This window comes from Salvelinus fontinalis, chromosome 33 (assembly GCF_029448725.1).
Source record: "Salvelinus fontinalis isolate EN_2023a chromosome 33, ASM2944872v1, whole genome shotgun sequence".
NCBI classification, from domain to species: Eukaryota; Metazoa; Chordata; class Actinopteri; order Salmoniformes; family Salmonidae; genus Salvelinus; species Salvelinus fontinalis.
The window spans coordinates 28,027,371-28,042,748 of NC_074697.1; the positions used below are offsets into that span (position 1 = coordinate 28,027,371).

At 43.2% G+C, this 15,378-nt stretch overlaps 1 protein-coding gene across 1 annotated transcript; it reads left to right on the forward strand.

Moving 5' to 3' along the window:
- The first annotated feature begins 780 nt into the window (after positions 1–780).
- On the forward strand, positions 781–14,842 carry LOC129831567 (mucin-2-like). Its single transcript, XM_055894925.1, has 5 exons — positions 781–883; positions 6,043–8,679; positions 11,506–12,258; positions 12,624–12,761; positions 14,616–14,842. Exons 1-5 carry the CDS (start codon positions 781–783, stop codon positions 14,840–14,842), a joined length of 3,858 nt encoding a protein of 1,285 aa, XP_055750900.1.
- Positions 14,843–15,378: the final 536 nt, after the last annotated feature.

Sequence of the window (15,378 nt, forward strand, 5' to 3'; positions counted from 1 at the left end):
AGATCTGTTCGAGCTGGTCAGTCCAGGCTTGGATGTCGAATTCAGCCCCAGGTAACAAGCCTCATCACGCAAACCAGATACAGAAAGCTTACATCAGAACACTTTGAGCGCTTCTCCACATGGAATTCACTACTGAGAGCCGTTTCATTCCTCATCTACATTGCTCGCTCACACAAGTCAGACTCGATGGGCCAACCTACCAAATGCATAGGTTGGCATCAGCGCAACAAACTCGGACTCCAGAAGAGCTGTCTCAAGCCAAGAAAGTCATCATCAGGTCAGTTCAAAAAGAAATCTACTCTGAGGAGTTCACTGCATTTGAAGTGAAAATAGACCTTAAGATCAGTTGACTCACAAAGCTGAATCCCATCCTGGACGAAGGTCTCATCAGAATAGGAGGCCGTCTGAAACATGCACAGCTGGACAGTAGTAAGAAAAAGTCCCTTCATCCTATCAAGACACAACCACATACGTATCTACACTGCTAGTACGGCAAAACCATGAACAGGTGAAACATCAGGGCCGCCACTTCACAGGAGCAGCAGTCAGAGCAGCAGGCCTATGGATTGTTGGGGGAAGGAGGCTCATCAGCTCTGCACTACACAAGTGTGTCACATAGTGGAAGCTCTGCGGGAAAATGAGCAACAGAATGGCAGACCTGCCTCCCGAAAGCCTCAAGACAACCCCTCCCTTCATATACTTGGGGTTGGATGTCTTCGGCCCTTGGACAGTCACTGTTCGCTGTACCAGAAGAGGTCAAGCTCAACGCAAAGCTGGGTGATGTTGTTCACCTGCATGAGCACGAGGGCAGTGCACATCAAAGTCATCGAGTCCATGGACACCTCCAGATACATCAATGCCCTCAGGAGTTTCTTCGCCATCTGTAGACCAGCAAATAAGCAAAGATCAGATTGTTCCACAAACTGCATAGGGGACTGTAAGAGGTTGGAACTCGGAAAGGAGAAACATCAGAGGCCTGGTGTCCAGAACTACCTCAATGAACGAGGCTGTACATGGGAAGTCAACCCTCCTCACTCTTCACACATTGGAGGTGCCTGGGAGCACATGATTGGGGTGGCGCACACAATTCTCAACTCCATGCTGCTACAAAACAAGTTTCACTTCTCACAAAAAGTCCTGTGCACCCCTATGGCTGAGGTCACAGCTGTAATCAACGCCAGACCTCTCGTTCCTGTCTTCACCGATCCAGACTCCCCATTCATCCTGACTCCTGCTATGCTACTTACCCAAAATGTTAGTTCACCCACTCCTCCTGGAGATTTATGACAGATTTCTTCAAGCGCTAGTGAAGACAAGTGCAGAGTCTCACCAGCAAGTTCTGGTCTCGCTGGAGCTGTGAGTACCTCCCTACCTTGCTGAGCTGACGGAAGTGGACTGAAGATCACCGCATCCTACAGAGGGAGATCTTGTGTGCTTCTAAGAAGCCAACCTTACTGAAGCACAAATTCGTATCACTCTGTATTGGCCTAGGCCTACTACTTACCCTTGGCCACCCATATCATCCTCTACTCTCTTCACTGCTTCAGCATACAACACATTCTGTTCTACTCTGACCCTGGCAACCTCTACCGGTCTCTCTCGCACCAGACACTTCTGATCCCCAGCAAAATTGACGCACACTGTTTTTTTCACCAATACTACACATTCCTTTGTCCCATGCCCTCCTGCACACTTCTCACATCTCGGAATCTCCCTCTAACACACTGCTGCAACATGACCATAAACTTGCCATCTGAAACACCTTAGTGGGTTCGGCACAAAAGCTCTCACTGGATAACTGACATATTCTAATATGACTTTATCAGGTAAAAATTCAAAAGGACAGACAGTGTCCTCTCAGTTTCACCATCGTTGCCACTGGGTCTGTGTTGCACCAAACGGGCGGCGTCACACAGGGAATTAAACATTTTAGTTGCTCCACCTCCACTCCCAATGGGCCTGAATAATCCTTTGCATGACCATCGGGGCGATGCTCTTTACCACACCTGCCACCCACCACAAGTAATTCCGGTTCAATTTCTAAGCCTTCAGAGACAGCAGAATACACATCCTCAACACATCTGCCCAATGCACTCGGCTCTTCTCTTTCTTCCTCAATGTCCATAACCATGTCTATCTGTTCACCATGCTCATGCCGCGTCTTCATCCGCTGTACAGCTTCTCCAATACCCACCTTCTGTTCTTTAGCCCAATTTACTAGTCTAGCTATCTCTGGACTTTCCAAGCTTCCAAGCTCCAAAAACGTGCCACAGTCATCAGCCAGGTCTCCTCCTCATCCATCGCAGTTTCTCGATGCCATGGTCACATTAAACTTCTTCTTCTACGCTGTAGTAAAATTTATGACATGCGTGTCATGAATCATAAATTATGAAATATCATGTATATATGTAGCCTATGCTAAAATATATAGAAAATAACTCGAATGAATACAAACAAATACAAAGCAGGGGAATAATCTGCATAGAAATTTGGACTCAATTAGGAGATTCATGTCAATTCAGTAAAACTATTTCTCTGGCTTTGACTGTACATTTTGTGTTCCAGTGTTAACATTTCCATTAAAACAAACATGCAAATTACTGTGCTGTTATGTGAGATAATCTAGTATCATCACAAACCACAAAACACTGGATGTATTTTCTTTTTTCACTGAGCAGTGTGAATTTTACTATGAAGATACTATAGTCACATCATTTCTAAGCCATGCTTTTCTGTGCTTCTGCAGTGGAAGATCCATTATGGGATTTTGGCATTGAAGCCCTTTATCTACTTCCACAGAGTCAGATGAACTCTTGGATAGCCTACCATTTTTATGTCACTGTGTCCTGTATGAAGGAAGTTAGATCCAGTTTCGCGAGCCAATGCTGTTAGCGTTAGCTCAATGACTGAAAGTCTACAAGAAAAATGGGAACTAGATAAAGGGCTTCATTGCCAAAATCCCAAAGTATCCATTTAATGCCCTGTAGGCACAAAGAGTGATGAAAATAACTTTGACTGCCACACTGTGGACCGTGCCCTACAGGGGCATAGATGAATGTCTCTGAAAGCTTCCTCAAATTTGCTTCCAACTACATTAACGGTAGCCTATATGAAAATATGTCTATTGAGAGCCCTTTGCTGACTATATCCAACTAGAAAAATCATTTTGCCTCTTGGTGTTTGATTTTGTGTTTCCCGAGTGGAGCAGCAGTGTAAGGCACTGCATCTCAATATGAGGTGTTACCGCAGTCTCTGGTTTGAATCCAGGCTGAATATCATCTGGCTATGATTGAGAGTCCCATAGGGCAGTGCACCATTGGTCTGGGTTAGGCCGTCATTGTAAATAAGAATTTGTTCTTAACTTTAAATAAAGGTTAAATTTAAAAATACCTGATCATTATCATATTGTGACTCTTTTTAAATCAGTATAATTATCACATTTCCCACTCTCCTATAGTAACACCATCAGGCCTATTGTGTTCAGGAGCCTTTTCAAGGTGATCTGTTAAAGGATTTGCTGTGTGGAACAAAACAATAACTTCTCTCTACCAATTAGCATGATTTCTCCACCAATACCCTTGTTTAATTAGTAATCAGTCATTGAAATAGTTTGGAGCTGGAATAATTGGAACATTAAAATTGATAGTTACACTACAAAATACTTTTACAGTATATGTACACTACTGTTCAAAAGTTTTGGGTCACTTAGAAATGTCCTTGTTTTTGAAAGAAAAGCCCCAAAAATTTAAATTTAAAATAACATCAAATAGAACAGAAATACAGTGTAGTAATTGTAAATTACTATTGTAGCTGGAAACGGCACATATTTTACATCTACATAGGCGTACAGAGGCCTATTATCAGCAACTATCACTGCTGTGGTCCAATGACATGTTGCGTAATCCAAGTTGATCAATTTAAAAGGCTAGTTGATCATTAGAAAACCCTTGTGCAATTACGTTAGCACAGCTTAAAACTGTTGTTCTGATTTAAAGAAGCAATAAAACTGGCCATCTTTAGACTAGTTGAGTATCTGGAGAATCAACATTTGTGGGTTCGATTACAGGTTCAAAATGGCCAGAAACAAAGAACTTTCTTCTGAAACTCGTCAGTCTATTCTTGTTCTGAGAAATGAAGGCTATTCCATGCGAGAAATTGCCAAGAAGCTGAAGATCTCGTACAACGCTGTGTACTACTCCCTTCACAGAACAGCGCAAACTGGCCCTAACCAGAATAGAAAGAGGAGTGGGAGGCCCCGGTGCACAACTGAGCAAGAGGACAAGTACATTAGTGTCTAGTTTGGGAAACGGATGCATCACAAGTCCTCAACTGGCAGCTTCCTTAAATAGTACCCGCAAAACACCAGTCTCAACGTCAACAGTGGAGAGGCGACTCCGGGATGCTGGTACGGTCTACAATATGCAAAGCTGAGGTTGAGTTTTTGTAAGCAGCCTGTTTTAATATTTCCATCAATGTTTTTACCAGGGGGTTGCATCATGCAAAGTTTCTAATTAATGACAAACTGGTTACCATGGTGTTCCACCCTCAGTCCTGTTGTAACATATCAAAGGTCTCTTTGTGAATTCAACACTTCCCTGATCCATCCTACATGTTATACTTAAATGTGAGAGCAAAATGGGTTGTTCCAAACAAAACAGATTGCCATACACACCTTGCCTTTCACCTGTGAACAAGGAAATCATCTCTGCCTCACATCACATAGCAGGCTATCTGGGCTGGGTTAAAAGGAGATGTGCCTGGGAAAGAAAAATATATTTTTTTAAAATGCAAGAAAGAATATCCTCTTGGCTTATCAAGGTTGCCTTTATGTTATGTAAGTACCACTGATTTAATTATGTTGCATAGTAGCTGGAACCAAAACGTTTTTGTTGTCCATCCTTTCCTTATTACTGAATAAATCGACAGCATGATGACACAGATGACAAAATAATAAATAGAGACCTTATGTGCAAAAAATAATAGATCTCTGTTAAATTTTGTTACATGTTTTATGTATGGTTTCATGAAGCTTTTAATTTGATAACTGATAACTTTAACCCAGTTGTTTCCTAGGTGATAAACTTTAAGTAGACTGTAGTTTATGACTCAGCTTTCCACTGTCCACTGAGGTCAAAGCAGTTTAAAATGAACTAATGCTAAGTATTTGAATGACATTTAAAAAGTAAAGAGCAGTGTGACGTTTTAGTAATTGTTAATATACTACATTGAGTGTACAAAACATTAAACACCTACTCTTTCCATGACATAGACTGACCAGCTGACTCGAGGTGAAAGCAATGATCCCTTATTGATGTCATTTGTTAAATCCACTTCAATCAGTGTAGATGAAGGGGAGGAGACAGGTTAAAGAAGTATTTTTAAGCCTTGAGACATGGATTGTGTTTGTGTGCCATTCAGATGGTGAATGGGCAAGACAAAAGATTGAAGTGCCTTTGAACAGGATATACTAGTAAGTGCCAGACGCAGCGGTTTGTGTCAAGAACTGCAACGCTGCTGGGTTTTTCATGCTCAACAGATTCCCATGTATATTGAGAATGGTACACCACCCAAAGGACATTCAGCCAACTTGACACAACTGTGGGAAGCATTGGAGTCAACATGGGCCAGCATTTCGACACCTTGTAGAGTCCATACCCCAGAAAATATAGGCTGTTCTGAGGGCAAAGGGGGAGGGGGGTGTACTATTCTTTCTATTTATCCAGCTTAACAGCGTACACCCAACATGTTCCCCCTGTTGATGATGCTTATTATGCATTATGGTTGAACTAAGAGATTACATGTCACAATAACACTTAATTCATACTAATCAACCTAATAATAATGACACACCCCTGACTATTGTCATTGGTTGCAATAATTGCACTGTTTGTCTACACAACCTGTTTCAAGCATTCATGAAATTACCCCGAAGAAGGCACAGTGATGCCGAAACGTTGGTGTTTTACCCAATAAATTACTGGGAGTTTATATATAGAGTGTGCGACTCTCTTCAAATAGATACATTGTTGTTTTTATTCACAGTTGTCACATACATTACATCCGTGTCAAGTGATGCCACTACTCCCTCAACTACACCAACACCCACTTCAAGTGACGCCACCACTCACTCAACTACACCAACACCCTCTTCAAATGACGCCACCACTCACTCAACTACATCAACAGTCACTTCAAGTGATTCCACCACTCACCCAACTACATCAACAGTCACTTCAAGTGATGCCACCACTCCCTCAACTGCATCAACAGTCACTTCAAGTGATTCCACCACTCCCTCAGCAGTCACTTCAAGTGATGCCACCACCACCTCAACTGCATCAACAGTCACTTCAAGTGATTCCACCACTCCCTCAGCAGTCACTTCAAGTGATTCCACCACTGCCTCAACAGTCACTTCAAGTGATGCTACCACCTCAACTATATCAATAGTCACTTCAAGTGATGCCACCAATCCCTCAACTGCATCAACAGTCACTTCAAGTGATTCCACCACTCCCTCAGCAGTCACTTCACGTGATGCCACCACCACCTCAACTATATCAACAGTCACTTCAAGTGATTCCACCACTCCCTCAACTACACCAACGCCCACTTCAAGTGATTCCACCACTCCCTCAACTACACCAACACCCACTTCAAGTGATGCCACCACTCCCTCAACTGCATCAACAGTCACTTCAAGTGATTCCACCACTCCCTCAACAGTCACTTCAAGTGATGCTACCACCTCAACTATATCAATAGTCACTTCAAGTGATGCCACCAATCCCTCAACTGCATCAACAGTCACTTCAAGTGAATCCACCACTCCCTCAGCAGTCACTTCAAGTGATGCCACCACCACCTCAACTGCATCAACAGTCACTTCAAGTGATTCCACCACTCCCTCAACTACACCAACGCCCACTTCAAGTGATTCCACCACTCCCTCAACTACACCAACACCCACTTCAAGTGATGCCACCACTCCCTCAACTGCATCAACAGTCACTTCAAGTGATTCCACCACTCCCTCAACAGTCACTTCAAGTGATGCTACCACCTCAACTATATCAATAGTCACTTCAAGTGATTCCACCACTCCCTCAACTACACCAACTTCAAGTGATGCCACCACTCCCTCAACTGCATCAACAGTCACTTCAAGTGATTCCACCACTCCCTCAACTACACCAATGCCCACTTCCAGTGATTCCACCACTCCCTCAACTACACCAACACCCACTTCAAGTGATGCCCCCACTCCCTCAACTGCATCAACAGTCACTTCAAGTGATTCCACCACTCCCTCAGCAGTCACTTCAAGTGATGCCACCACCACCTCAACTATATCAACAGTCACTTCAAGTGATGCCACCACCACCTCAACTATATCAACAGTCACTTCAAGTGATTCCACCACTCCCTCAACTACACCAACGCCCACTTTTAGTTATGCCACCACTCCCTCAACTACACCAACACCCACTTCAAGTGATGCCACCACTCCCTCAACTACACCAACGCCCACTTTTAGTTATGCCACCACTCCCTCAACTACACCAACACCCACTTCAAGTTATGCCACCACTCCCTCAACTACACCAACACCCACTTCAAGTGATGCCACCACTCCCTCAACTGCATCAACAGTCACTTCAAGTGATTCCACCACTCCCTCAGCAGTCACTTCAAGTGATGCCACCACCTCAACTATATCAACAGTCACTTCAAGTGATTCCACCACACCCTCAACAGTCAATTCAAGTGATGCCACCACTCCTTCAACTACGTCTACAGTCACTTCTAGTTATGCCACCACTCCCTCAACAACATCAACAGTCACTTCAAGTGATTTCACCACTCCCTCAGCAGTCATTTCAAGTGATGCCACCACCTCAACTATATCAACAGTCACTTCAAGTGATGCCACCACTTCCTCAACTACATCAACACCCACTTCAAGTGATGCCACCAATCCCTCAACTACATCAACACCCAGTTCAAGTGATTCCACCACTGCCTCAACAGTCACTTCAAGTGATGCCACCACCACCTCAACTATATCAATAGTCACTTCAAGTGATGCCACCACTCCCTCAACTGCATCAACAGTCACTTCAAGTGATTCCACCACTCCCTCAGCAGTCACTTCAAGTGATGCCACCACCACCTCAACTGCATCAACAGTCACTTCAAGTGATTCCACCACTCCCTCAGCAGTCACTTCAAGTGATTCCACCACTGCCTCAACAGTCACTTCAAGTGATGCTACCACCTCAACTATATCAATAGTCACTTCAAGTGATGCCACCAATCCCTCAACTGCATCAACAGTCACTTCAAGTGATTCCACCACTCCCTCAGCAGTCACTTCACGTGATGCCACCACCACCTCAACTATATCAACAGTCACTTCAAGTGATTCCACCACTCCCTCAACTACACCAACGCCCACTTCAAGTGATTCCACCACTCCCTCAACTACACCAACACCCACTTCAAGTGATGCCACCACTCCCTCAACTGCATCAACAGTCACTTCAAGTGATTCCACCACTCCCTCAACAGTCACTTCAAGTGATGCTACCACCTCAACTATATCAATAGTCACTTCAAGTGATGCCACCAATCCCTCAACTGCATCAACAGTCACTTCAAGTGAATCCACCACTCCCTCAGCAGTCACTTCAAGTGATGCCACCACCACCTCAACTGCATCAACAGTCACTTCAAGTGATTCCACCACTCCCTCAACTACACCAACGCCCACTTCAAGTGATTCCACCACTCCCTCAACTACACCAACACCCACTTCAAGTGATGCCACCACTCCCTCAACTGCATCAACAGTCACTTCAAGTGATTCCACCACTCCCTCAACAGTCACTTCAAGTGATGCTACCACCTCAACTATATCAATAGTCACTTCAAGTGATTCCACCACTCCCTCAACTACACCAACTTCAAGTGATGCCACCACTCCCTCAACTGCATCAACAGTCACTTCAAGTGATTCCACCACTCCCTCAACAGTCACTTCAAGTGACGCTACCACCTCAACTATATCAATAGTCACTTCAAGTGATGCCACCAATCCCTCAACTGCATCAACAGTCACTTCAAGTGATTCCACCACTCCCTCAGCAGTCACTTCAAGTGATGCCACCACCACCTCAACTATATCAACAGTCACTTCAAGTGATTCCACCACTCCCTCAACTACACCAACGCCCACTTTTAGTTATGCCACCACTCCCTCAACTACACCAACACCCACTTCAAGTGATGCCACCACTCCCTCAACTACACCAACGCCCACTTTTAGTTATGCCACCACTCCCTCAACTACACCAACACCCACTTCAAGTTATGCCACCACTCCCTCAACTACACCAACACCCACTTCAAGTGATGCCACCACTCCCTCAACTGCATCAACAGTCACTTCAAGTGATGCCACCACCTCAACTATATCAACAGTCACTTCAAGTGATTCCACCACACCCTCAACAGTCAATTCAAGTGATGCCACCACTCCTTCAACTACGTCTACAGTCACTTCTAGTTATGCCACCACTCCCTCAACAACATCAACAGTCACTTCAAGTGATTTCACCACTCCCTCAGCAGTCACTTCAAGTGATGCCACCACCTCAACTATATCAACAGTCACTTCAAGTGATGCCACCACTTCCTCAACTACATCAACACCCACTTCAAGTGATGCCACCAATCCCTCAACTACATCAACACCCAGTTCAAGTGATTCCACCACTGCCTCAACAGTCACTTCAAGTGATGCCACCACCACCTCAACTATATCAATAGTCACTTCAAGTGATGCCACCACTCCCTCAACTGCATCAACAGTCACTTCAAGTGATTCCACCACTCCCTCAGCAGTCACTTCAAGTGATGCCACCACCACCTCAACTGCATCAACAGTCACTTCAAGTGATTCCACCACTCCCTCAGCAGTCACTTCAAGTGATTCCACCACTGCCTCAACAGTCACTTCAAGTGATGCTACCACCTCAACTATATCAATAGTCACTTCAAGTGATGCCACCAATCCCTCAACTGCATCAACAGTCACTTCAAGTGATTCCACCACTCCCTCAGCAGTCACTTCACGTGATGCCACCACCACCTCAACTATATCAACAGTCACTTCAAGTGATTCCACCACTCCCTCAACTACACCAACGCCCACTTCAAGTGATTCCACCACTCCCTCAACTACACCAACACCCACTTCAAGTGATGCCACCACTCCCTCAACTGCATCAACAGTCACTTCAAGTGATTCCACCACTCCCTCAACAGTCACTTCAAGTGATGCTACCACCTCAACTATATCAATAGTCACTTCAAGTGATGCCACCAATCCCTCAACTGCATCAACAGTCACTTCAAGTGATTCCACCACTCCCTCAGCAGTCACTTCAAGTGATGCTACCACCACCTCAACTATATCAACAGTCACTTCAAGTGATTCCACCACTCCCTCATCTACACCAACTTCAAGTGATGCCACCACTCCCTCAACTGCATCAACAGTCACTTCAAGTGATTCCACCACTCCCTCAACTACACCAACGCCCACTTCCAGTGATTCCACCACTCCCTCAACTACACCAACACCCACTTCAAGTGATGCCCCCACTCCCTCAACTGCATCAACAGTCACTTCAAGTGATTCCACCACTCCCTCAACAGTCACTTCAAGTGATGCCACCACCACCTCAACTATATCAACAGTCACTTCAAGTGATTCCACCACTCCCTCAACTACACCAACGCCCACTTTTAGTTATGCCACCACTCCCTCAACTACACCAACACCCACTTCAAGTGATGCCACCACTCCCTCAACTACACCAACGCCCACTTTTAGTTATGCCACCACTCCCTCAACTACACCAACACCCACTTCAAGTTATGCCACCACTCCCTCAACTGCATCAACAGTCACTTCAAGTGATTCCACCACTCCCTCAGCAGTCACTTCAAGTGATGCCACCACCTCAACTATATCAACAGTCACTTCAAGTGATTCCACCACACCCTCAACAGTCAATTCAAGTGATGCCACCACTCCTTCAACTACGTCTACAGTCACTTCTAGTTATGCCACCACTCCCTCAACAACATCAACAGTCACTTCAAGTGATTTCACCACTCCCTCAGCAGTCACTTCAAGTGATGCCACCACCTCAACTATATCAACAGTCACTTCAAGTGATGCCACCACTTCCTCAACTACATCAACACCCACTTCAAGTGATGCCACCAATCCCTCAACTACATCAACACCCAGTTCAAGTGATTCCACCACTGCCTCAACAGTCACTTCAAGTGATGCCACCACCACCTCAACTATATCAATAGTCACTTCAAGTGATACTACATCAACAGTCACATCAAGTGATGCCATTACTCCCTCAGCTACATCAACAGCTACATCAACAGTCACTTCAAGTGATGCCACCACTCCCTCAGTTACATCAACAGTCACGCAAAGTGATGCCATCACTACATCAACAGTCAATTCAAATGATGCCACCACTCCCTCAGCTACATCAACAGTCACTTCAAGTTATGCCACCACTCCCTCAACTACACCAACACCCACTTCAAGTTATGCCACCACTCCCTCAACTACATCAACAGTCACTTCAAGTTATGCCACCACTCCCTCAACTACATCAACAGTCACTTCAAGTTATGCCACCACTCCCTCAACTACACCAACACCCACTTCAAGTTATGCCACCACTCCCTCAACGACATCAACAGTCATTTCAAGTGATATTACATCAACATTCATTACAAGTAATGCCAAAACCCCCTCAACTACATCAACACCCACTTCAAATGATGCCACCACTCCAACAGTCACTCAAAGTAATGCCATCACTCAGTCAACTACATTGACAGTTACTTCAAGTGATACCACCACTACTACATTGACTTCAAGTAATATTACATCAACACCCATTTCAAGTGAAGACACCACTCCCTCAACTATGTCTACAGTCACTTTAAGTGATTCCACCACTCCCTCAACTACATCAACATCCACTTCAAGTGATGCCACCACTCCTTCAACTATGTCTACAGTCACTTTAAGTGATTCCACCACTCCCTCAACTACATCAACATCCACTTCAAGTGATGCCACCACTCCTTCAACTACGTCTACAGTCACTTCAAGTGATGCCACCACTCCCAATGCTACATTGACAGTCACAAGTGATGTCACTACTCTAAGACCAATAATGCCATCAACAAGTGTTACTACTACAGTAATAACAAAAACCTCAACATTTGTAGCAGTATCCACTCCCTCCACTCCCTCACAGGGACTAACTTTCAGAGACACTACTTTGTTGACAACAACCAAAACCACTGTTGCAGAATGCGGTAAGATTATATGCACTCATCATCTTATGATGGTTTTTGAGAATATGATTCTTAATAAAAAAAGTAGTAGACATAGTATAGAATTATTTATTTTTTAACTTACAAATTAATACCAAAGACTATTGAAATGTGTGAAAATATTGCTGTACATACACAGAATTATTTTATCTTTATTTATTGTAATTTGTTTTCAGTGTCAGAAACTCTGGTGAATGTCATCAGGCTGGAGAATGCCACCAGTATGTTAATCAGTGTGAGTTGGACAGGTATTAACCTGGACCAGCAAATACAGTACAAGGTGAAGCTGGAGTCTGGTTCAAACTCAATCCAGAGTGAGACCTCAGCCACCAAAGCTGTTTTCTCAGACCTTACTCCTGGAACCATATACACTCTGATTATTGAGTACTTATCCTGCAGTATCAAGAAATACATTTCAGCAAACATAATATAAATATAAACATAAACAGATAAACATAAAGCGTCATTAATGTGCTGAATTCATCTGCACTCGGAGTGGATCTGAATATCACCTCTGTAAAAGGTTCAATTCCAATAACTACGTACAATGATATTTTCTATGCTAGTTAATCAAACAAGTGATTTCGGAATAAATATTTAAGAAGTAACATAAATATTGATGCTTTGGATCAATTGAATGATAGATTTGTATGTCTAGGTATAAAACAAGTCTACACACCAGGTGGCTATCATATCGCCATGTGTATTTAGTGGCTTTTAGTAACTTAATTTATTACTTTATTACAGAGGCAGATATCTGTCAAAGAGGAGGTTACACATGCTCAAAAAATGCCAGCTGTGTCAGAGAGGGACCTTCACATACATGTGAATGCAAGGCAGAATTCTATGACCAAAATCCAACCGTACTGGGTACCGACTGCAAGAGTAAAATAACTTTGTTGCTTGAAATGTGTGCTACACTTTACATTAAATAAGTACTTTATACAAGAGTAACTACCAGTGGAATAACATTTGTTATTACCCTGTAATACACTAGTAAGTACCTCCAGTTAAGCAGTATTTACCACTATTGCACTCACTATTTTGTAGGAAATATCACTACAGGTGCAGATCCATGCAAAGGCTTGTGTTCATCACGTGCTCAGTGTGTGGTTGGTCCTGGAGGCAGCCAGCAGTGTAGCTGCTATCCTGGTTTGATAGATCAGAATCCTGTTAATCCTGGGAAGCTGTGCATAGGTACACTAACGTCCTCTGCCTCAAAATGTATCTGTGTCAATTCCTTACTTAAGTATCTTACACATAGGTTACATTACATCTACATGTCATCAAAATCTACCCACTCTAGATCCAGTGGACTGTTTTGATCAAGAAAATGAACTTTGTTCATCCCAAAATCAGTGTCTTCCGTCCAAGTTTCTCTGCTCACGTAAGTTCTGAAATCATACCAACTCTTCAGATCTCACATACGGTATTCAGAGAAAGAGGAATCTGTAATACTGAGGCCTTTTTGTGCCTCTGACTGAGTCATGATGACCTACAGCTTATTATAACAACTCTCTCTGCTTCCCTCAGTGAGGAATGTTTTCCAATTAACAGCAAAGTTAAACTCTTGGATCTTCAATTCCTCTCTGTACGACCCAGGGAGCGATGCTTGGGCGTATGCCTCTACAAAGATCGTAACAACTGTAAGTGCATAGCTTTGTAATTATCATTATGTCTTAAATATGCTATCTTAAAATACTATGGTTTCTTTTCCGTAACAATTTCTTCAAATAGACATCTACTTTACTATTTTTTTAAATCCAGGTTGTCCCCAGAATACGGCGTGTTCTGTCAGAGCCATCCTTTGACATGACAGTGGTGGGCTTTCAGAAGGGTAGTGTGGTAGTTAGGATGATGTGTGGTTTTAATGGGAATATTTACGATGATGAAAGAGCTCTCCAGACTGCTCTACAGGACACTATCTGCCAACACCTGGGCACAACCGCCATAACTACCTTGAAAAGTATGTTTAAAACATAATTTTTTGTTGTGTGAATTGGCATAACATGGCGATGGTGTTTGTTCTGTTCAATTAATGTATGTGACTTAGTTGTGGTTTCACTAATTTCTTCTGTTTTATTTGGTGTGGGATGCTGCTTATCTAATATTGTCCTTTCAGTAGTTACTTATAGACATTGACCAAACATTCGTTTTTTCCCCTGTAGGAGTTTCCCAGATATCAACGGCCCCGGGAGAAGGCTGGAAAGTGGCGACCATAGTCCTGGGAGTTCTGTTGGGCTTGATTTTGTTAGTCGGGGTTGTCGTTCTGATCAGCACCACAGTGAGGAGAGCAACTAGCAAGCTGACCTCATACAACCTCCAGCACACAGAGCACAACAGACAGGTGGTGTCCAATGACTATTTACAAGGATGTTATTCTTACCAGATGTAGTTCAGAGATAAAAAATATCAAGATATTGAATATTAATAACATTTGAATTATATATTTTGATAGACAGAAGTATCAGCTATCACACCATGTAAAGGAACAACGTCCTAATTCTTTAATTGTTTTATAAAATGCAACTGGATTGATGTCAACCCCATCAGACAAATATTTATTGTCCAACAAGTGTTTAATAAAGGCCTTGATTGTTTAATTCTAACATTAGATTGTTCAAATATGATATGATAATGCTCCAAGGCTAATTTCGTTAGCATTTTGACATGTTCTTCTAGATTCAGAACATAAAACAACATTTAGAAAGCAAACAATAACCCTTAGGTCTAACACAGCAAATAAGTCAGTAGTTTAAGCATATGTTGCAACAATGTTAAAATATATTGACAAAAAGATCGATATTAAGAGGGTTAGCCATCAGTGTGTTGACAAGCCATTGACGGGGCTGACAATGAATACTCAAAACAACCTCTAAAAATATAACCATTCTATCAGATCTTTCAGCACTCTGACGGAGTTGACTTTAG